Raw genomic sequence first — 25047 nt, 5'->3', positions numbered from 1 at the left:
AGGTAAGGGGTAAATGTAGGGGTATGGGTGGGTTTCGCTTCGGCGGGTCGGTGTGGACTTGTTGGGCCGAAGGGCCTGTTTCCACACTGTAAAGTAATCTAATCTAAAAAAGTAATCTAATCTAATCTAACCAGCACCCTGTACAGCTGCAACATAACTTAGCTGCTTTTAACCTCAATGCCTTTAGCAATGAAGGACAAAATTCAATTTGCCTTCCTAATTACTTGTTGTACCTGCAGACCAACCCTCTAATTTATTCATAAGGACACCCAGGTCCCTCTGCAAAACAGCGTACTGCAACTTTTTTACCATTCAGCTAATAATCCTTTTTACTGTTACTCCTACCAAAATGGATGACTTCACATTTATTAACATTGTATTCCATCTGCTAGACCTTTGCCCACTCATTTAAAACATCTGTGTTCCTCTGCAAAGTTTCACAGTCCTCTGCACACTTTGCTCTGCTACTGTGGGTGGCACAGTGGTTAGCACTGCTCCCTCACAGTGCCAGAGACCCGGGTTCAATTCCTGCCTCAGGCAACTGTCTGTGTGGAGTTTGCACATTCTCCCTGTGTCTGCGTGGGTTTCCTCCGGGTGTTCCGGTTTCCTCCCACAGTCCAAAAATGGGTGGGTTGCTCTTCGGAGGGTCGGTGTGGACTTGTTGGGCCAAAGGGCCATTATCCACACTGTAAGTAATCTAATCATCTTAGTGTCATTTACAAACTTTGACACTCTACACGTGGTCTCCAACTCCAAATCATCTATATAAATTGTGAATAATTGCGGTCCCAACACTGATCCCTGAGACACACCACTGGTAACTGATTGCCAACCAAAATAGTACTCATTTATAGAACATACAAAATAGAAAAGTACAGTACTGAACAGGCCTCTCGGCCCACGATGTTGTGACGAGGATTATTCCTAATCTAAAGCAAAATAACCGAACCTAACCTACACACCCCTTTAATGTCTCTGATGAATCTGCTTTCACCACCACCGCGGGCAACGCATTCCACGTATTCACAACTCTCTGTGTAAAGAACCTACCTCTGACATCTCCTCTATATCTTCCTCCTAATATCTTAACACTATGACCCCTCGTGTCAGTCAGTCCTGCCATGGGGAAAAATCTCTGGCTATTGACTCTATCCATGCCTCTCATTACTTTAATTCCTCGATCAGGTCACCTCTCTACCTCTTCTCTAGAGGGAAACGTCCGAGCTTAGTCAACCTCTGTTTGTAAGACAAGCCCTTCAGTCCAGGCAGCATCCTGGTAAACCTTCTATGCACCCTCTCCAAAGCCTCTGTATCTTTCCTATTATAGGGCAACCAGAATTGGACACAGTATTTCAAGTGTGGTCTCACCAGAGTCTTGTAGAGCTGCAGCAAAACCTCTCTGCACTTAAACTCGATCTTCCTGTTAATGAAAGCCAAAACACCATGTGCTTTCTTAACAATCTTATCCACTTGGGTGGCAACTTTGAGGGATCTATGCTCGTGAACGCCAAGATCCCTCTGTTCCTCCACACTGCCAAGAATCCTGTCTATAATCCTATATTCCGTATTCAAGTTCGACCTTCCAAAATGAATCACTTCGCATTTATCCAGGTTGAACTCAATCTGCCATTTCTCAACCCAACTTTGCATCCAGGAGAAAGTGAGGTCTGCAGTTGCTGGAGATCGGAGTTGAGAGTTTGTTGCTGGAAAAGCACAGCAGGTCAGGCAGCATCTGAAGAGCATGAGAATCAACATTTTGGGCTGGAGCCCTTCAACAGGATGAAGGGCTTCGGCCCAAAACGTTGATTCTCCTGCTGTCTCTGTCACGCTGCAGCCTGCAATAGCCCTCGATACTATCAATGGTACCTCCAACTTTTGCGTCATTGGCAAATTTACTAACCTACCCCTCAACTTCCTCATTCATGTCATTTATAAAAACTGTAAAGAGCAGAGGCCCACGAACAGAGCCCTGCAGGACACCATTCACTACTGACCTCCAGGCAGATTACTTTCCATCTACAACCACTCTCTACCTTCTGTCAGCTAACCAATTCCGAACCCAGACAGCCAAATCTCCCTGTATCCCATACCTCCTGACTTTATGAATGAACCTACCATGGGGAACCTTATCAGATGCCTTGCTGAAGTCCATATATACCACATCCACTGCTCGACCTTTATCGACCGGTCTTGTCACCTCCTCAAAGAACTCAATAAGATTTGTGAGACATGACCTACCCCTCACAAAGCCATGCTGACTGCCTTTAATCATACTGTGCTTTTCCAAATAGTCGTAAATCCTATACTTCAGAATTCTTTCCGAAACCTTGCTGACCACAGATGTAAGACTGGTCTGTAATTGCTAAAGATTTCCCAATTACCCTTCTTGAAAAGCGGAACAACATTCGTCTCCTTCCAATCCTCTGGTATGACTCCAATGGAGAGTGAGGAAGCAACGATCTTTGCCAGCAGCTTAGCAACCTCCATTCTCACTTCCTGGAGCAACCTAGGATAAATCTGGTCTGGCCCCGGTCTGACATTCTTTGCTTCTTATTAGTCAACCAGTCCTCTAACCATGCTAATACTTTACCCATAATGTCATGCATATTTATCTTGTCAGCAGCCTTTTGTGCGGCACTTTGTCAAAGGCCTTTTGGAAATCTAGGTACTCCATGTCCACTGGGTCCCCATTGTCCACCTTGCTCGTAATATCTTCATAGAATTCCAAAAGAATAGTTAAGCGTGACCTGCTCTTTATGAACCCATGCTGCGTCTGTTGAATGAGACAATTTACATCTAGATGCCTTGCTGTTTCTTCCTTCATAACAGACTTGAGCATCTTCCTCACTGCAGAAGCTAAGCTGGATGCCCACATGGTAGTGGAATTCAGACTGCAGAAATAGCTTCCTTCTCTGCTGCTTCTCTGCCTCACATTAAGGCATTCTGACATAATGCATGATGCAATTGAATTAGCATATTGTCACTACTTTGAACAATTAGTAGCAAGCTCTGCTCGTCTTTAAAGAAAACTTTAGAGTGACTTTGTAGGTTGTTCTATTTCTGTCCTGGAATGTTGGCAATTTGAAAGTCGATAAAAAAGGATGTGGTGGAGGAGACGCTTCACAGAATCACAAAAACTGTGACAGCTCAGAAGGAGGCCATTTGGTCCATCGTACCTGCATTGGCGCATTAAATAAGCATCACTACTGAAAGCCAATCCCCGATACTCCCCATGTACATTATTTATATTCAAATAACAATGCAATTCCTTCTTGAATGCCTCAATTGAACCTGCCTCAACCATACTTACAAGGAGTGCATTCCAGACCCCCAAAAAATCACTGGGTAAAAAACGTCTCTCCTTGCTGTGCCCTCATTTCGTCTGCAGATCACTTTCAATCTGTGTCCTTTTCTTGATCTTTTTCACATGGTAACATTTTCTCCCTATCTACTATATTCAGCCCACTCATGATTTTGAAAACCTCTAAGATCTCCTTTTAGCATTCTTCTCTCCAAAGGCAATAGTCTCAACTATCTACGTAGCAGTGGAGAAATTGAAGAACTCATAGGCTGACAGATTTTGGAAAAATGCAGATGTAGCAGGGTTGTTGTTATTGGGTGATTTCAACTTTCCCAGTGTCGACTGGAACCTCCTTAGTGCAGATGGTTGGATGGAGCGGTTTTTGTCGGGTGTGCTTGAGAGGATTTCCTTACTCAGTACAAAGACAGATCGACGAGGGGAGAGACCATTTTGAATTTGGTGCTCGGCAATGAGCCAGGACAGGTGTCAAATCTCGCGGTGGGAGAGCACTTTGGTGACAGTGACCACAACTGCCTCACATTTACCATAGCCTTGGAGAGGGAAAGGAGCCGTTACCAAGGGATGATATTTAATTGCAGAAAAGGAAATTATGATGCTATCAGACAGGAGCTGGGAGACTGGGAGCGATTGTTCCACAGAAAGGGCACAACAGGCATGTGGAGACTATTTAAGGAGCAGTTGTTGCGAGTGATGCACAAATTTGTTCATTTGAGATAGATAAGAAGGGGTAAGATTAAGAAACCTTGGATGACGAGAACAGAGGAGCTTCTCTTCAAAAGGAAGAAGGCAGCTTACATAAGGTGGAAGAGGCAAGGATTTAGCACAGCTTTAGAGGACTACGGCTTGCTAGAAAGGAGCTCAGAAATGGACTGAGGGGAGACAGGAGGGAGCACGAGAAAGGCTTGGCAGGAAGAATTAGGGACAACCCAAAGGCACTTTACTCATACGTGAGGGATAAGAGAATGATTAGGGAGAAGATAGGGCTGATCAGGGATAGCATAGGGAACTTGTGCGTGGAGTCTGAGCAGATAGGGGAAGCCCTAAATGAGCTTTTTGCTTCAGTTTTACCAAGGAAAGGGACCTTGTTGTGAATGAGAACTTTGAGGAGCTGGGATACAGGCTTGAACAGATCAAGATTGATGAAGTTGATGTGCTGGAAAGTTTGAAAAACATTAAGATTGATAAGTCCCCAGGGCCAGACCAGATTTATCCTAGGTTGCTCCGGGAAAGGAGGTTGCTAAGCCACTGGCAAAAATCTTTCCTCACTCTCCGCAGGAGTCTTACCAGCGAATTGGAAAAGGTGAATGTTGTTCCTCTTTTCAAGAAGGGTAATAAGGAAATCCCTGGCAATTACAGACCAGTCAGTCTTACGTCTGTGGTCAGCAAAGTTTTGGAAAGAATTCTGAGGGATAGGATTTATGACTATTTGGAAAACTGTAGCATGATTAAAGGCAGTCAACATGGTTTTGTGAGGGGCAAGTTATGCCTCACAAATCTTGTTGAGTTCTTTGAGGAGGTGACAAGACCGGTCGACAAAGGTCGAGCAGTGGATGTGGTGTATATGGATTTCAGCAAGGCATTTGATAAAGTTGCCCATGGTAGGTTCATTCATAAAATCAGGAGGTATGGAATATGGGGAGATTTGGCTGTCTGGATTCAGAATTGGTTAGCTGACTGAAGGTAGAGAGTGGTTGTAGATGGAAAGTATTCTGCCTGGAGGTCAGTGGTGAGTGGTGTCCTGCAGGGCTCTGTTCTTGGACCTCTGCTCTTTGTAGCTTTATAAATGACTTGGATGAGGAGGTTGAGGGGTGGGTTAGTAAATTCGCAGATGACACAAAGGTTGAAGGTGCCATTGATAGTATCAAGGGTTATTGCAGGTTGCAGTGCGAGATAAACAGGATGCAGAGCTGGGCTGAGAAATGGCAGATTGAGTTCAACCTGGATAAGTGCGAAGTGATGAATTTTGGAAGGTCGAACTCGAATGCTGAATATAGGAGTAAAGACAAGATTCTTGGCAGTGTGGAGGAACAGAAGGAACAGAAATGAAAATGTTGGCGAGGAAGATGCAGAGACACTTGCATCTAGATTAGAAGAGATTGAGGTTCACAAGGAAGAGGTATTAGAGATACTGCAGAGTGTGAAAATAGACAAGTCCCCTGGGCCGGATGGGATCTATTCTAGGATCCTCTGGGAAGGAAGGGGAGAGATTGCCGAGCCTTTGGCTTTGATCTTCAAATCATCATTGTCTACATGAATAGTGCCAAGGACTGGAGGATAGCAAATGTGGTTCTCTTGTTCAAAAAGGGTAGTAGAGACAACCCTGGTAATTACAGACCAGTGAGACTCACTTCAGTTGTTGGTAAAGTGTTGGAAAAGGTTAGAAGAGATAAGATTTATAACCATCTAGAAAAGAATTATCTGATCAGGGACAGTCAGCACGGTTTTGTGAAGGGTACGTTGTGCTATTATAGTAGCACAGTTGGCTATTATACAAAATGCGGAGGAATGGGATTGTGGGAAACATAGCAGTTTGGATCAGTAATTAGCTTGCTGGGAGAAAACAGAGGGTTGTAGTTGATGGAACATGTTCATCTTGGTGTCCAATTACTAGCGGTGTACCGCAAAGGTCGGTGTTGGGTCCACTGCTGTTTGTCATTTTTATAAATGAAGTGGATGAGGGCGTAGAAGGGTGGGTTAGTAAATTTGCGGACGACACTAAGGTTGGTGGAGTTGTGGATAGTGACGAAAGATGTAGTAGGTTGCAGAGAGACATAGATAGGATGCAGAGCTGGACTGAGAGGTGGCAAATGGAGCTTAATGTGGACAAGTGTGAGGTGATACACTTTGGCTGGAGTAATCGGAATGCAAAGTACTGGGCTAATGGTAGGATTCTTGGGAGTGCAGATGAGCAGAGAGATCCCGGTGTCCATGTACACAGATCCCTGAAAGTTGCCACCCAGATTGACAGGATTGTTAAGAAGCATACAGTGTTTTGGTCTTTATTAGAGGGATCGAATTCCGAAACCAGGAGGTTATGCTGCAGCTGTATAGAGCTCTGATAAGGCCACCCTTGGAGTATTGTGTACAGTTCTAGTCACTGCATTATAAGAAGGATGTGGAAGCTTTGGAAAGAGTGCAGAGAAAATTTACTAGGATTTTGCCTGGTATGGAAGGATTGTCTTACTAGGAAAGGCTGTTCTCATTAGAGAGAAGAAGGTTGAGAGGTGATTTAATAGAGACATACAAGATAATCAGAGGGTTAGATAGGGTGGACAGGGAGAGCCTTTTTCCAAGTATGGTGACGGCGAGCATGAGGGGGCATAGCTTGAAATTGAGGGGTGATAGATATAGGACAGATGTCAGAGGTAATTTCTTTACTCAGAGAGTACTAAGGGTATGGAATGCTTTGCCTGCAACGGTAGTAGATTCGCCAACTTTAAGTACATTTAAATCGTCATTGGACAAGCATATGGATGTACATGGAATAGTGTAGGTTAGATGGGCTTCAGATTAGTATGACATTTTGGCGCAACATGGGTGGCACGGTGGCACAGTGGTTAGCACTGCTGCCTCACAGCGCCAGAGACCCGGGTTCAATTCCCAACTCAGGCGACTGACTGTGTGGAGTTTGCACATTCTCCCCATGTCTGTGTGGGTTTCCTCCAGGTGCTCCGGTTTCCTCCCACAGTCCAAAGATGTGCAGGTCAGGTGAATTGGCCATGCTAAATTGCCCGTAGTGTTAGGTAAAGGGGTAAATGTAGGGGAATGGGTGGGTTGCGCTTCGGCGGGTCGGTGTGGACTTGTTGGGCCGAGGGCCTGTTTCCACACTGTAAGTAATCTAATCTAAAAAACATCGAGGGCCGAAGGGCCTGTACTGCGCTGTAATTTTCTATGTTCTACGTAACTACTGTATGATAGTATTTCTCTGTAATTTCCCTGCAAATGTGTTCTTCTACATACTTTCCATCAGTTGGTGGTCTTAGATTACACCAAGTGATCAAGTTATTACCTTTTTGTTCCTTAGTTCCAACCAAATTGATTCTGTGCTCGGTTGAATAAATACATCAGAATAGATACAGTAATGGCATTCCAAAGTGACAATAGGAGGAGAGGAAATAAATACAACAGCTATCAATGGAAATAATCTGCAGAGGGATACACTTGCAGAGAGAGACCTTCCTTGAGGCAGATCTCTGCTATTGCTAGAACATCAAAATTCCTTTCGGGAAATACACCATAATCTTATTTACTCTTGTGCATTCACATACATGTGCAATAAGACCTCATATTTTTCTTCCTTCTCTGACTCTGACTAACTTGCTGTTGCCAGTTGCATTTGTTACTTTAAAGCCTGCCCAATAGTTGATGAAATGAACAGATATTTTGCCTTCACTTTAAAGGATATAAAAAGCATTTCAATAATAGATCTAAGCCGCTCCTGGTGAAGGGCGTATGCTCGAAACGTCGTTTCTCCTGCTCCTCGGATGCTGCCTGACCTGCTGTGCTTTTCCAGCACCACACTCTGGACAATAATAAATCTAAGTTAGGAGATGGAAAATTACAATCACTTGGGATTTTCTTGAGGAATTAAGAAGGCTAATGGAATGTTATTGTTCCCAATGAGTGGCATTGATCATAAAGGGTTGTCTGTTCACTCTGAGGCTGTTCCTCCGGGTCTTAGTCTCTCCTACGAGTGAAAACATCCTCTCCATGCCCACACTCCAGGCCCCTCAAAATTCTATAAATTTCAATCAGATCCCCCCTTCATCTTTCTAAACTCCATTGAGTACAGATCCAGAGTCCTCAACTGCTCCTCATATGTTAACCCCTTCATCTGTGGGATCATTCTTAAAAACCTCATCTGGATCCCAACTGCTCACAATATTCTAAATGCGGTCTGACCAGAGTCTTATACAACCTCAGAAGTACATCACTGCTGTGGTATTCTACTCCTCTTGAAATGAATGCAAACATTGCATTTGCCTTCCTAACTGCAAACTGAACCAGCATGTTAAACTTAAGAGAATCCTGAATTAGGACTTCCACATCCCTTTGTGCTTCAAGACTTCCAAAACCTTTCCCTATTTAGAAATAGTCTATGCCTCTATTCTTCCTACCAAAATGCATTACCTCACACTTTCCCACATTGTATTCCATCTGCCACTTTTTGTCCACTCTCTAGCCTGTCCAAGTCCTTCTACAGCTACCCCACTTCCTCAAAGTACCAGCTCCTCTACCTATCTTTATGTCATATGCAAACTGAGCAACAATGCCCTCAGTTCCTTCGTTCAGATTGTTAATATATAACGCGAATAGTTATGCTTCCAACACTAACCCTTGGGGAGCTCCAATAGTTACTGGCTACCATTCTGAAAAAGACCTGTCACTGGAGTTTGGACAGGTATTTGGACAATTGGACTGCATTCTGGGGAAGGTGGGATCTGTACAAGCAGGACGGGTTGCACCTGAACCAGAAGGGCACCAATATCCTGGGAGGTAGGTTTGCTAGCACTCTTCAGGGGGGGTTTAAACTAATTTGGCAGGGGGATGGGATCCGGACTTGTAGTCCAGCAAGTAGGCTAGCTGTTTTTCAGGATGTCCAAGAATGTAGGGCGGCTGTGGAGAAGGTACCACTGACAGGGAGTACTTGCGGACACAGAGATGGGCTCAAGTGTATATACTTCAATGCAAGGAGTATCAGAAATAAGGTGGGTGACCTTAAGGCGTGGATCGGTACCTGGGACTACGATATTGTGGCCATCACGGAAACGTGGATAGACAGGAATGGTTGTTGGAGGTTCCTGGTTACAGATGTTTCAGTAAGATTAGGGAGAGTGGTAAAAAAGGAGGGAGGGTGACGTTGCTAATTAGAAATGGTATAACGGCTGCAGAAAGGCAGTTCGAGGGGGATCTGCCTTTGGAGGTAGTATGGGCTGAAGTCAGAAATAGGAAAGGAGCAGTCACCTTGTTGGGTGTTTACTATAGGCCCCCCAATAGCAGCAGAGATGTGGAGAAACAGATTGGGAAACAGATTTTGGAAAGGTGCAGAAGCCACAGGGTAGTAGTCATGGGCGATTTCAACTTCCCAAATATTGATTGGAAGCTCTTTAGATCAACTAGATTGGATGGGGCAGTGTTTGTGCAGTGTGTACAGGAAGCTTTTCTAACTCAGTATGTAGACTGCCCGACCAGAGGGGAGGCCATATTGGATTTGGTACTCGGTAACGAACCGGGACAAGTGATGGGCTTGTTAGTGGGTGAACATTTTGGTGATGGTGACCACAATTCTGTGACTTTCACCTTGGTTATGGAGAGAGATAGGTGCGTGCAACAGGGTAGGTTTTACAATTGGGGGAAGGGTAAATACGATGCTGTAAGACAGGATCTGAGGAGCATAAGTTGGGAGCATAGGCTGTCAGGGAAGGATGTCGTTGAAATGTGGAACTTTTTCAAGGAACAGATACGACGTGTCCTTGATATGTATGTACCGGTCAGGCAGGAAAGAGATGGTCGTGTGAGGGAACCTTGGTTGACGAGGGAGGTTGAATGTCTTGTAAAGAGGAAGAAGGAGGCTTACATAAGGTTGAGGAAACAAGGTTCAGACAGAGCGTTGGAGGGATACAGGATAGCCAGAAGGGAGCCGAAAAAAGGGATTAGGAGAGCTAAGAGAGGGCATGAAAAATCTTTGGCGGATAGGATCAAGGATAACCCCAAGGCATTTTATGCGTATTTTAGAAACATGAGAATGACGAGAATGAGGGTAGGTCCGATCAAGGACAGTAGTGGGAGACTGTGTATTGAGTCGGAAGAGATAAGTGAGGTCTTGAATGAGTACTTTTCTTCAGTATTTACAAATGAGAGTGACCGTATTGTTGAAGAGGAGAGTGTGAAATGGACTGGTAAGCTAGAGGAGATACTTGTTAGGTAGGAAGATGTGTTGGACATTTTGAATAACTTGAGGATAGACAAGTCCCCCGGGCCCGACGGGATATATCCTAGGATTATGTGGGAAGCAAGAGAGGAAATTGCAGAGCCGTTGGCAATGATCTTTTCGTCTTCACTGTCAACAGGGGTGGTACCAGGGGACTGGAGAGTGGCGAATGTTGTGCCCCTGTTCAAAAAAGGGAATAGGGATAACCCCGGGAATTACAGGCCAGTTAGTCTTACTTCAGTGGTAGGCAAAGTAATGGAAAGGGTACTGAGGGATAGGATTTATGAGTATCTGGAAAGACACTGCTTGATTAGGGACAGCCAGCACGGATTTGTGAAGGGTAGGTCTTGCCTTACAAGTCTTATTGAATTCTTTGAGGAGGTGACCAAGCATGTGGATGAGGGTAGAGCAGTGGATGTAGTATACATGGATTTTAGTAAGGCATTTGATAAGGTTCCCCATGGTAGGCTTATGCGGAAAGTCAGGAGGCATGGGATAGTGGGAAATTTGGCCAGTTGGATAGAAAACCGGGTAACCGGTCGAAGTCAGAGAGTGGTGGTAGATGGTAAATATTCTGCCTGGAGCCCAGTTACAAGTGGAGTTCCGCAGGGATCAGTTCTGGGTCCTCTGCTGTTTGTAATTTTTATTAATGACTTGGAAGAGGGAGTCGAAGGGTGGGTCAGTAAATTTGCAGATGATACGAAGATTAGTGGAGTTGTGGATAGTGAGGAGGGCTGTTGTCGGCTGCAAAGGGACTTAGATATGATGCAGAGCTGGGCTGAGGAGTGGCAGATGGAGTTCAACCCTGCCAAGTGTGAGGTTGTCCATTTTCGAAGGACAAATAAGAATGCGGAATACAGGGTTAATGGTAGGGTTCTTAGTAAGGTGGTGGAGCAGAGGGATCTTGGGGTCTATGTTCATAGATCTTTGAAAGTTGCCACTCAGGTGGATAGAGCTTGTAAGAAGGCCTATGGTGTATTAGCGTTCATTAGCAGAGGGATTGAATTCAAGAGTCGTGAAGTGATGTTACAGCTGTACAGGATTTTGGTTAGGCCACATTTGGAGTACTGTGTGCAGTTCTGGTCGCCTCACTTTAGGAAAGATGTGGAAGCTTTGGAGAGGGTGCAGAGAAGATTTACCAGGATGTTGCCTGGAATGGAGAATTGGTCGTACGAGGATAGGTTGAGCGTGCTAGCCCTTTTCTCATTGGAACGGCGAAGGATGAGGGGTGACTTGATCGAGGTGTATAAGATGATCAGGGGAATAGATAGAGTAGACAATCAGAAACTTTTTCCCCGGGTACAACAGAGTGTTACAAGGGGACATAAATTTAAGGTGAAGGTTGGAAGGTATAGGGGAGATGTCAGGGGTAGGTTCTTTACCCAGAGAGTAGTGGGGGCATGGAATGCGCTGCCTGTGGGAGTGGCAGAGTCAGAATCATTGGCGAACTTTAAGTGGCAATTGGATAGGTACATGGATGGGTGCTTAAGCTAGGACAAATGTTCGGCACAACATCGTGGATTGAACAATGCATTGAACGAAATTCAGAGGTTTACTAGATTGATACCTGGAATGAGTGAGTTGACTTCTGAGGAAATGTTGGACAGACTGAAACTTAGAAGAGTGCAGAACTAGAGAGCCTAGGTTTAGGGTGAGAGGGGAAAAATATAAAAGGGACCTAAGGGGCAACTTTTTCACATAGAGGGTGGTGCATGTATGGAATGAGCTGCCAGAGGAAATGGTGTAGGCTGGTACAATTCCATCATTTAAAAGGCATCTGGATGGGCAAAAGAATAGGAAGGGTTTAGAGGGATATTGGCCAATTGCTGGCAATTGGAACTAGATTAGGTTGGGATATCTAGTCAGCATGGACGAGTCAGGCCGAAGGATCTGTTTCCGTGCTGTACATCTCTGTGACTGTAAGAGAGGTAACTTGATTGAAGTACAGAAGAACTTGAATGGTCTTGAGTTTTTTTGCATGCTTGTTGACAATTAATGTTTACAAAAATGCTCTATGTCTCTCCTAAAATGTTTCCTAAAAGTCCCAGCATCCACGACCCTTTCTGAAGAAATAGTTCCTCCTCATCTGTTTTAAATTGGCATCCTCTTGTTCAAAATTCCTCCCCCACCCCAACAAAGCAAAGCATTCACTCTCCATCTATTTTGTCAATTAAACTTTGATAGCTTATATACTTCAATTAAATCTCCTCTCATTCTTCTAAACTTTAGAGAGTATAGGCCTAGTCTGTCTTCATAAGACAAATCTCTCATCCTTTGAATCAATCCAGAGAACCTCCTCTGATCTACCTCCAAAAGAACTACGTTCCTCCTCAAGTAAGAGCAGCAAATCTGTATGCAGTACTCCAGATGTGACCTCAGTACTTGGCCTTGACCTTTTGACATTTGATGGGGGAGGTGTCCGTGTTGGTCTGGGGTGCACCAAGTCTGAAGTCACATGACACCAGGTAATAGTCCAACAGATTTATTTGAAATCAGAAGCTTTCAGAGCACTGCTTCTTTGTTAGATGAAGTGGAGGGAAGTGCACTGGGATGGAATATATAGGTAAGGTAATGGCAAGTTTGTTGTTTGAGTTTCAGGAAGTCACATGACAAACCCTTTGTAATCCAGAAATTGTCGAAATCTTCCATTTTACATTTCTGGTAATCCATAAATGTATATTTGTTTCTCACAATAGTTAATATACTTCTCAAGACTCAAGCAAGATCAAGTAGCAGAGTCAGTCAATAAAATAGGAAGATGAGATGTAGGGGCTGGTTTGGCCTGAGTACAAAAACAAATTAAGAGCAGGGAGGTTATGCTGGAACTGTATAAAATGTTGGTTAGAGGTAGAGGTATAATGTGCCTGGAATTCACATTATAGGAAGGATGTGACAGCAGTAGAGAGGCTTACAAGGATGTTGCCTGGCCTGGAGAGTTTCATTTATGACAAGAGATTGGACAGATTCGGGTTGTTTTTCTTTGAGCAGAGAAGATTGAGAGGGGACATGATTGAGAACATAAAATTATGAGGGACATAGGCTTGCTAGACAGGAAGAAACCTTATCTTGATGAAAGAACCCTTTTCCAGTAACCAGAGGATGTAGATTTAAGGTAAGGAACAGTAGGTTTAGAGGAGATTAGATTAGATTACTTACAGTGTGGAAACAGGCCCTTCGGCCCAACAAGTCCACACTGACCCGCAAAAGCGCAACCCACACATACCCCTAAATTTACCCCTTATTACCTAACACTACGGGCAATTTAGCATGGCCAATTCACCTGACCCGCACATCTTTGGATTGTGGGAGGAAACTGGAGCACCCGGAGGAAACCCACGCAGACACAGGGAGAATGTGCAAACTCCACACAGTCAGTCGCCTGAGTCGGGAATTGAACCCGGGTCTCTGGCGCTGTGAGGCAGAGTGCTAGCCACCGTGCCGCCCACATGTAAGGATATTTCTTTCACCCGCAGGATGGTGGAAATCTGGAACTTACTACCTATATGGTAGTACTGGCAGAGGCACTCATAACATTTAAACAGTAACTAAATGTGCATTTATGGTGCCAAGGTCTTGCCTTACAAGTCTTATTGAATTCTTTGAGGAGGTGACCAAGCATGTGGATGAGGGTAGAGCAGTGGATGTAGTGCACATGGATTTTAGTAAGGCATTTGATAAGGTTCCCCATGGTAGGCTTATGCAGAAAGTCAGGAGGCATGGGATAGAAGGAAATTTGGCCAGTTGGATAGAAAACTGGCTAACCGGTCGAAGTCAGAGAGTGGTGGTAGATGGTAAATATTCTGCCTGGAGCCCAGTTACAAGTGGAGTTCCGCAGGGATCAATTCTGGGTCCTCTGCTGTTTGTAATTTTTATTAATGACTTGGATGAGGGAGTCGAAGGGTGGGTCAGTAAATTTACAGACGATACGAAGATTGGGAGTTGTGGATAGTGAGGAGGGCTGTTGTCGGCTGCAAAGGGACTTAGATATGATGCAGAGCTGGGCTGAGGTGTGGCAGATGGAGTTCAACCCTGCCAAGTGTGAGGTTGTCCATTTTCGAAGGACAAATAAGAATGCGGAATACAGGGTTAACGGTAGGGTTCTTAGTAAGGTGGAGGAGTAGAGGGATCTTGGGGTCTATGTTCATAGATCTTTGAAAGTTGCCACTTAGGTGGATAGAGCTTGTAAGAAGGCCTATGGTGTATTAGCGTTCATTAGCAGAGGGATTGAATTCAAGAGTCGTGAAGTGATGTTGCAGCCGTACAGGACCTTGGTTAGGCCACATTTGGAGTACTGTGTGTAGTTTTGGTCGCCTCACTTTAGGAAAGATGTGGAAACTTTGGAGAGGGTGCAGAGAAGATTTACCAGGATGTTGCCTGGAATGGAGAATTGGTCGTACGAGGATAGGTTGAGAGTGCTAGGCCTTTTCTCATTGGAACGGCGAAGGATGAGGGGTGACTTGATAGAGGTTTTTAAGATGATCAGAGGAATAGATAGAGTAGACAGTCAGAAACTTTTTCTCTGGGTACAACAGAGTATTAAAAGGGGACATAGATTTAAGGTGAAGGGTGGAAGGTATAGGGGAGATGTCATGGGTGGGTTCTTTACCCAGAGAGTGGTGGGGGCATGGAATGCGCTGCCTGTGGGAGTGGCAGAGTCAGAATCATTGGCGAACTTTAAGTAGCAATTGGATAGGTACATGGATGGGTGCTTAAGCTAGGACAAATGTTCGGCACAACATCGTGAGCCGAAGGGCCTGTTCTGTGCTGTATTGTTCTATGTTCTAAGGCAATGGGCCAAGCAATGAAAAAAAAATTGGAAAAGTTAGGTTGTGTTTTTGACCAACCCAGAGTCAATGGGCAAAAGAGCCTGCTTTTATACCATAGATCTCTGTGACAATCATATGCACAAAAAGACAGGAATCCATTCATTAATTTATCTGGACAAAATGGGTTGAATTCAGAGAAGTGATTGGAGGCAAGCACAAGTTCAACCAGTTGGAGAAGAATGACGACAGATTGAGATGATTGGAGCACCCTTTACGGAAGAAGTGGAAGTTATCCTGGAAAAAATGGAATTATAGAGTCTCTATGTCATAATTAGAAAGTCTTCATTGGGAAGTGAATAGATGTTCTAAAAATTCTGTCTCCAAATAGTAACCAATCAGCTGATGGAACGTGTCTACCAGTTCCTGGAAGTCAAGAACCGAGAGTATTACATGAAAAGCATGGATTGCATCAAAATCTGCAGGGAAGAGGCTGGCAAGGTAAGCAGAGAATGTCATATATAATTTTAGATCTCTGGCTTTTTTGAATGGAATGAAAAATGCATTACAGCCTATATGAGATATAACTAGAAGCTATTGCTGCTTGTAACTGAACATACAACCAAGGAACAAAAATACATTACTTGGCCCTTCGAACCTCCTCCGCCATTTAATAAGATCACGGCTGATCTGATTGTAACCTCAACTCCACATTTCTACAAATCCTTAATCATCTTTCTTCTCCTTAAAATCAAGAATCTCTCTACCTCTGCCTTAAATATGTTCAAAGATTCCGCATCAACTGCCTTTTGAAGAACGGAAATCCAATGATTCTGAATCCGCTGTAAGAAAAGTTTTTTCTCATTCTCTGTCTTAAAAGGGTGACCCGCTATTTTTAAAATATGGCCTCCTAGTTTAAAATTCTCCCTCAAGACCAAGGATTTAGGACAGGCCAATCAGCCTATCAAGTCTGCTCTGCTCTACCATTCAATGGCACCCATTCCCTAACATTTACCCTTGACTCATGCAACTAACCTATACATCCCTGAACACTATGGGGCAATTTAGCACGGCCAGTTCACCTAATCTGCACATCTTTGGATTGTGGGAGGAAACCGGAGCACCAGGAGGAAACCTATGCAGACACTGGGAGAATGTGCAAACTCCACACAGACAGTCGCCTAAGGTTGAAATTGAACCTATGTCCCTGGCGCTGTGAGGCAGCAGTGCTAACCACTGTGCCCCCCCACTCTACTTTCCTGCCTTTTCCCTATAACCCTTGATTCTCTTACTGATTAAAACTCTTATCTGTCTCAGAATTGAATATGCATAGTGACCCAACCTTGACAGCCCTCTGCAGTAAAGAATTCCACAGAATCGCTATCTTCTCTGTGAAGAAATTGCTTCTCATCTCTGACTAAACTGTGTGACAACAAGGAGTCAGAAAGGCTAAACGGGACTATGAGATGAATTAAGAATAATCCAAAGGCGTTTTATATCTATATAAGTAGCAAGAAGGTAGCAAGGGAAAGGGTATATCCATTCAAGGACAAAGGAGAGAAAATATATATGGCTGCATGATTGTACTTATTCTCAATTAGTTCATCCACTTTGTTTCAATGCGACACACATTCAAATACAGTGTCTTAAATTTTGTTCTTTTATCTACATGAATAATTAGAATGAAGGGATAGATGGTACAGTCACTAAATTTGCTGATGACACAAAGATAAGTAGAAAAGTGATTTGTAAAGAGGACATAAGCAGCCTACAATGGCATATAGCTTCAGGTTAAACTACTACTAGTCTGTCTTTGATAAGAGAGCAGTCCTCTGGGACTATGGCAAATTTATCTTTATGGCTAGATTAAATGTGTTGCAAATGGAATATAATATGGAAAAGTGTTCAATTGTCCATTTTGGCAAAAAGAATAAAAACAAAGCATATTATCTAAACGGTGAGAGGTTGCAGAGCACTGAGGTGCAGAGATCTGGGTAAATTGAATCACAGGTTAATATGCCGGTACCACAAGTAATTAGGAAAACTAAATGAATATCTTTTTTTATTGTAAGGAGAATAAAATGCAAGAAAAGCGTTATTGGACTTGAAATGTTAACTCTGCTTTCTCAGCACAGATGCTGCCAAACTTGCTGAATTTCTCCAGTAATTTCTGGTTTTGTTTAACAGTAGCGCAGTTATGTTTTAGTTATATAGGGCATTAGTGAGATCATATCAGAATTACTGTGTACACTATTGGTCACTGTATATATGGAAAGATGTTAATGTATTGGGAACATTGAAGGTTTGCTCGTCTAACAGAGTCATTCAGTCAAAGAACAAAGAAAATTTACAGCCAAGGAACAGGCTCTACAGTTCTCCAAGCCTGTGCCGATCCAAATCCATTATCTAAATCAATCGTCCAACTCCTAAGGATTTGTATCCCTTTGCTCCCCACCTACTCATGCATCTGTCCAGATGTACCTTAAATGAATCTACTGTGCCAGCCTCTAATACCTCTGCTGGCAACGTGTTCCAGGCACCTGCCACCCTCTGTGTAAAGTCTTTTCCGCGTGTATCCCCCTTATGCTTTTCTCTTCTCACCTTGAATGTGTGACCTCTCGTTATGGAATCAACAAGATCTTGACCAGATGGACCAGTGAGCTGAGAAGTGGCAGATGGAGTTTAATTCAGATAAATGCGAGGTGCTGCATTTTGGGAAAGCAAATCTTAGCAGGCCTTATACACTTAATGGTAAGGTCCTAGGGAGTGTTGCTGAATAAAGAGACCTTGGAGTGCAAGTTCATAGCTCCTTGAAAGTGGAGTCGCAGGTAGATAGGATAGTGAAGAAGGCTTTTGGTATAGAACATAGAACAATACAGCACAGAACAGGCCCTTTGGCCCACGATGTTGTGCCGAACATTTGTCCTAGCATTTGTCCTATGCTTTCCTTTATTGGTCAGAGTATTGAGTACAGGAGTTGGGAGGTCATGTTGAGGCTGTGCAGGACTTTGGTTAGGCCGCTGTTGGAATATTGCGTGCAATTCTAGTCTCCTTCCTATCAGAAAGATGTTGTGAAACTTGAAAGGGTTCAGAAAAGATTTACAAAGATGTTGCCAGGGTTGGAGGATTTGAGGTATAGAGAGAGGCTGAAAAGGCTAGGGCTGTTTTCCCTGGAGCATTGGAGGCTGAGGGTTGACCTTATAGAGGTTTACAAAATTATGAGGGGCATGGATAGGGTAAATAGGCAAAGTCTTTTCCCTGGGGTCGGGGAGTCCAGAACTAGAGGGCATAGGTTTAGGGTGAGAGGGGAAAGATATAAAAGAGACCTAAGGGGCAACTTTTTCACACAGAGAATGGTACGTGTATGGAATGAGGTGCCAGAGGAAGTGGTGGAGGCTGGTACAATTGCAACATTTAAGAGGCATTTGGATTGGTATATGAATAGGAAAGGTTTGGAGGGATATGGGCTGGGTGCTGGCAGGTGGGACTAGATTGGGTTGGATATCTGGTTGGCATGGACGGGTTGGACCGAAGGGTCTGTTTCCATGCAGTATATCTCTATGACTCTATAAATCCCTCAACCTGGGAAAAAGCTTATCTCTATCCACCCTGTCTATACCCTTCATGATTTTGTAGACCTCAATCAGGTCCCTCCTGAATCTCCTTTTTTCTAATGAAAACAATCCTAACCTACTCAACCTCTCTTCATAGCTAGAACCTTCCTACCAAGCAACATCCTCGTAAACCTTTTCTCACCCTCTGCAAAGGGTCCACATCTTTTTGGTAATGTGGCAAGCAGAATTGTACACTCTATTCTAAATGTGGCTGAACTAAAGTCTTGTACAATTTTAACATGACCTGCCAGCTCTTATATTCAATACCCCGCACGATGAAGGCAATCATACCATACACCTTCTTGACCACTCTATCCATCTGTGCAGCCACCTTCAGAGTACAATGGACCTGAACTCCCAGATCTGTCTGCTCATTAACCTTTCCCAAGGCTCCTCTGTTTATAGTATAGTTTGCTCTAGAATTAGACCTTCCCAAATGCATCACCTCACATTTGCCTAGATTGAACTCCATCTGCCACTTCTGTGTCCAACTCTCCAGTCTATCTATATTCTCCTGTATTTTTTGACAGTCCCTTATGCTTTCTGTTACTCCACCAATCTTTGTGTCATTTACAAAATTACTGATCAGACCACCAATGCCCTCTTCCAGATCATTTATGTATATGACAAACAACAGTGGCCCCAGCACTGGTCACCTTTCTCCATTTTGAGAAACTCCCTTCAACTACTGCTCTCTGTCTCCTGTTGCTCAACCAGTTCTTTATCCACCTATCTAGAACTCCTTACACACCATGTGACTTCACCTTCTCCATTAGTTGGGAACCTTATCAAACGCCTTACTAAAGTCCATGTAAAAGACATTTACAGCCCTTCCTTCAGCTATCAACTCGGTCACTTCTTCAAAGAACTCTATTAAATTGGTAAAGCACGATCTCCCTCGCACAAAACCACATTTTCTATCAATGATAAGCCCCTTCTCTTCCAAATATAAGTCAATCCTGTCTCTTAGTACCTTCTCCAGCAACTTTCCCACCACTGACGTCAGGCACACTAGTCTGCAATTACCTGAAATATCCCTACTACCCTTCTTGAACAGGGGTGCAACATTAGCAACTCTCCAGTCCTCCGGCACTTTACCTGTCTTTAAGGATGCTACAGAGATATCTGTCAGGACCCCAGCTATTTCCTCTCTCACCTCCCCCAGCAACCTGGGATAGATCCCATCCGGTCTTGAGGATTTGTCCACCTTAACATCCTTTAGCCTACCCAACACATCCTCACTCCTTATGTCATCTTATCCAGAGTAAACAAACTTCTATCTCTAATCTCAATGTTCATCATGTCCCACTGATGCAAAGTAATCGTTCAGAATCTCACCCATTTTTTCAGGTTCGACACACAAATTTCCTTCCTTATCCTTTAGTCATACAGCACAGAAACAGATCTTTCGATATAATTTGTCCATTCCTACCAAGTTTCCCAAATGAAATATGTCCCATTTGCCTTTGTTTGACTTGTATCCCAGTGAACGGTTCCTATTCATGTACCTGTTCAAATGTCTTAATTGTAATTGTACCTACATTTACCATTTCCTCTGGCAGTTCATTCCACATTAAAACCACCCTCTTTGTGAAAATGTTGCCCCTCAAGCCCTTTTTAAATCTTTCTCCTCTCACCTCAAAATTATTCTAGTTTTGAACTCCCCCATCCTAGGAAAATACCTTTGCTATTCACCTTACCACCTCACGATTTTCTAAACCTCTATAAAGTCACCCTTCAACCTCCTATGCTCAAGTCCCAGCCTTTCCAGCCTCTCATTACAATTCAAATCATCCAGTTCCTGTAACATCCTTGTAAATCTTTTGTGCACCCTCTCTAATTTAATAATGTCCTTCCTATAGTAGGGCAACCAGAACTGTACACAGTATTTCAAAAGTGGCCTTAACAATATCCTGTACTAGAATGTGCAGTTTGCCTTGTAAGTACTATTTTTCAGCATTTATATAAATGATTTGGATGTGAGCTTAAGAGGTACAGTTAGTAAGTTTGCAGATGACATCAAAATTGGAGGTGTAGTGGACAGCGAAGAGGGTTACCTCAGATTACAACAGGATCTTGATCAGATGAGCCAGTGGGCTGAGGAGTGGCAGATGGAGTTTACATAGAACATAGAAGAATACAGCGCAGTATAGGCCCTTCGGCCCTTGATGTTGCGCCGATTCAAGCCCACCTAACCTACACTAGCCCACTATCCTCCATATGCCTATCCAATGCCCGCTTAAATGCCCATAATGAGGGAGAGTCCACCACTGCTACGGGCAGGGCATTCCATGAACTCCCGACTCGCTGAGTAAAGAACCTACCCCTAACATCTGTCCTATACCTACCCCCCCTTAATTTAAAGCTATGCCCCCTTGTAATAGCTGACTCCATACGTGGAAAAAGATTCTCACTGTCGACCCTATCTAATCCCCTAATCATCTTGTACACCTCTATCAAGTCACCCCTAAACCTTCTTTTCTCCAATGAAAACAACCCCAAGTGCCTCAGCCTTTCCTCATACGATCTTTCTACCATACCAGGCAACATCCTGGTAAACCTCCTCTGCACCCGTTCCAGTGCCTCCACATCCTTCCTATAATATGGCGACCAAAACTGCACACAATACTCCAGATGCGGCCGCACCAGAGTCTTATACAACTGCAACATGACTTCAGTACTCCGGAACTCAATTCCTCTACCAATAAAAGCCAGTACGCCATATGCCTTCTTCACCGCACTATTTACCTGGGTGGCAACTTTCATAGATCTGTGTACATGGACACCAAGATCCCTCTGCTCATCCACACTATCAAGTATCCGACCATTAGCCCAGTACCCCATCTTTTTATTACTCTTACCAAAGTGAATCACCTCACACTTAGCTACATTGAACTCCATTTGCCACCTTTCTGCCCAGTTCTGCAGCTTATCTATATCCCGCTGTAACCTGCCATATCCTTCCTCACTGTCAACAACTCCACCGACTTTCGTATCATCCGCAAACTTGCTCACCCAACCTTCTAGCTCCTCCTCCAGGTCATTTATAAAAATGACAAACAGCAATGGTCCCAAAACAGATCCTTGCGGAACACCGCTAGTAACTGCACTCCAAGATGAACCTTTACCATCAATTACTACCCTCTGTCTTCTTCCAGCCAGCCAATTACTAGTCCAAGCCTCCAACTCACCCTCAATGCCATACCTCCGTATTTTTTGCAGTAGGCTACCATGGGGAACCTTATCAAACGCCTTACTAAAATCCATATACACCACATCTACCGCTTTCCCCTCATCCACCTCCTTAGTCACCTTCTCAAAGAATTCAATAAGGTTTGTGAGGCACGACCTGCCTTTCACAAAACCATGCTGACTATCCTTGATCACATTATTCCTATCCAGATGTTCATAAATCCTATCCCTTACAATCCTCTCTAAGACTTTGCCCACAACAGAAGTGAGACTCACCGGCCTATAGTTACTAGGGTTATCCCTACTCCCCTTCTTGAACAAGGGAACCACATTTGCTATCCTCCAGTCTTCTGGCACTATTCCTGTAGACAACGAGGACATAAAAATCAAGGCCACTGGCTCTGCAATCTCCTCCCTTGCTTCCCAGAGAATTCTAGGATAAATGCCATCAGGCCCAGGGGACTTATCTATTTTCACCCTTTCCAGAATTTCCAACACCTCTTCCCTACATACCTCAAATTCTAATTAATTGTGACTAATTAATTGTCCATTCTAATTAATTGTGACTCAGTATTCACATCGGCAACAATGTCCTGTTCCTGAGTGAATACTGACGAAAAGTATTCATTCAGCGTCTCCCCAATCTCTTCAGCCTCCACACGCAACTTCCCACTACTATCCTTGACTGGACCTATTCCAACCCAGTCATTCTTTTATTCCTGACATACCTATAGAAAGCCTTTGGGTTTTCCTTAATCCTACCAACTAAGGACTTTTCATGTCCCCTCCTTGCTGCTCTTAGCTCTCTCTTCAGGTCCTTCCTGGCTACCTTATAACTCTCAATTGCCCCAATTGAACCTTCGTGCCTCATCTTTATGTAGGTCGTCCTCTTCCCTTTAACAAGGGATTCCAATTCCTTATTAAACCACAGCTCCCTCACACGACCCTTTCCTCCCTGCCCGACAGGTACATACTTACTCAATAGTTGCTCCTTGAACAAGCTCCACATATCAATTGCGCCCTTCCCTTGAAGCCTACTTTTTTAAGCCACGCATAATAAGTCATGCCTCACCGCATCATAATTTCCCTGCCCCCAGCTATAACTCTTGCCCTGCAGTTCACACTTATCCCTCTCCATCACGAGAGTAAAAGTCACCGAATTGTGGTCACTATCCCCAAAGTGCTCACCTACCTCCAATTCTAACACCTGGCCTGGTTCGTTACCCACAATCAAATCCAGTAGGGCCTCACCTCTTGTTGGCCTATCTACATATTGTGTCAGGAAACCCTCCTGCACACATTAGACGAACAACGACCCATCTAACGAACTCGAGCCAAAGCTTTCCCAGTTAATATCTGGAAAGTTAAAGTCCCCCATGACAACCACCCTATTACTTTCACTCTTCTCCTGAATCATCCTCGCAATCCTTTCTTCTACGTCTCTAGGACTATTAGGAGGCCTGTAGAAAACACCTAAGGAGTTTTCTACAGGGTGACCTCACCTTTCCTATTCCTAACCTCAGCCCAAACTACCTCAGATGGCGAGTCTTCATCCATTGTCCTTTCCATCGCTGTAATACTATCTTTGACAAGCAATGCCACACCTCCCCCTCTTTTACCCCCACCTCTGACCCTACTAAAACATTTAAACCCTGGAACCTGCAACAGCCAATCCTGTCCCTGTTCTACCCATGTCTCCGTAATAGCCGCAACATCGAAATCCCAGGTACCAATCCACGCTGCAAGTTCACCTACCTTATTTCGTATACTTCTTGCATTGAAGTATACACACTTCAAGCCACTTTCTTGTTTACAGGCACGCTCCTTTGAGATTGATGCCATGTTCCTAACCTCCCTACACTCCAGATCCTGCACCCCAAAGCTACAGTCTAGGTTCCCATGCCCCTGCAGAGTTAGTTTAAAACCCCCCCAAGAGCACTAGCAAATCTCCCCCCAAGGATACTGGTGCCCCTCAGGTTCAGGTGTAGACCATCCTGTTTATAGAGGTCCCACCTTCCCCAGAAAGAACCCCAGTTATCCAGATACCGGAATCCCTCCGTCCTGCATCATCCCTGTAGCCACGCATTTAACTGTTCTCTCTCCCTATTCCTCGACTCTCTATCACGTGGCACGGGTAACAAACCAGAGACAACAACTCTATTTGTTCTAACTCTGAGCTTCCAACCAAGCTCCCTGAAAGCCTGCCTAACATCCTCAGCCCTCTTCCTACCTATGTCGTTGGTGCCAATGTGGACCACGACTTCGGGCTGCTCCCCCTCCCCCTTAAGGACCCGGAAAACACGATCAGAGACGTCACATACCCTTGCACCTGGGAGGCAACATACCAAACGTGAGTCTCTCTCGCCCCCACAAAACCGCCTATCTGTGCCCCAAGCTATCGAGTCCCCAATAACTATTGCTCTGCTCTTCTCCACCCTTCCCCTCTGAGCAACGGGGACAGGCTCCGTGCCAGAGGCCTGAACCCCATTGCTTACCCCTGGTAAGTCGTGCCCCCCACAAGTATCCAAAACGGTATACTTGTTCTTGAGGGGAACGGCCACAGGGGGTCCCTGCACTGGCTGCTTCCTCCCAGTCCCCCTCACTGTCTCCCATCTGTCTGCAATCTTTGGAGTTACTACTTCCCTAAAGCTCCGATCTATGACCCCCTCTGCCTCCCGAATGATCCTAAGTTCATCCAACTCCAGCTTCAGTTCCCTAACACGGTCTTGGAGGAGCTGGGGATGGGTGCACTTCCTGCAAGTGTAATCAGCAGGGATGACCATGGCATCCCTCACCTCAAACATGTTGCAAGAGGAACATTGCACTGCCTTCACTGCCATCCCTCTAAAAGTAACCTTTTAAAAAAAAACTAGGTCTAAAGAATAGAACAAGCAAAATGCAGCACTTATTTACTTACCATAATGGGCCTTATTATTAGGTTAGAGGAGGAGGGCGGATGGGAGGCACTACCTCTGTAGTGCCTCGGGTTCCTCTCCTGCGCGCTTTTATAGGGAAAAAAAGCCTACCCAGGTAAGCTTGCGCTACACTGGTTTCCGGGTCCGCTCCGTGCTTTTTTTAAAACAAAACTTTCAAATTTAAACCGTACTGCGTTATACCGTACTTCGACATACTGCGTCAGGAAACCTTCCTGTACACATTGCACAAAAACTGATCCATCTGACATACTAGATTATAGCATTTCCAGTCAATGTTGGGGAAGTTAAA

The 25047-nt window shown here is 44.3% G+C and overlaps 1 protein-coding gene across 2 annotated transcripts in view; it reads left to right on the top strand.

Moving 5' to 3' along the window:
- LOC122551960 (X-ray repair complementing 5) overlaps positions 1-25047 on the top strand; it is a 366827-nt gene that overhangs the window by 282547 nt on the left and 59233 nt on the right. For both annotated transcript variants that reach the window (XM_087989448.1, XM_087989447.1), the window contains exon 17: positions 15408-15517. In XM_087989448.1, the coding sequence (XP_087845574.1) occupies positions 15408-15517 (110 nt within the window). The remainder of the gene's footprint in view (positions 1-15407; positions 15518-25047) is intronic.

This window comes from Chiloscyllium plagiosum, unplaced genomic scaffold, assembly GCF_037043375.1.
Source record: "Chiloscyllium plagiosum isolate Xiang-an unplaced genomic scaffold, Cpla_swu_hap1 HiC_scaffold_7, whole genome shotgun sequence".
Taxonomy (NCBI): Eukaryota; Metazoa; Chordata; class Chondrichthyes; order Orectolobiformes; family Hemiscylliidae; genus Chiloscyllium; species Chiloscyllium plagiosum.
Note: the sequence above shows the minus strand (reverse complement) of the source record. Positions and strands in the feature narration are given on the sequence as shown.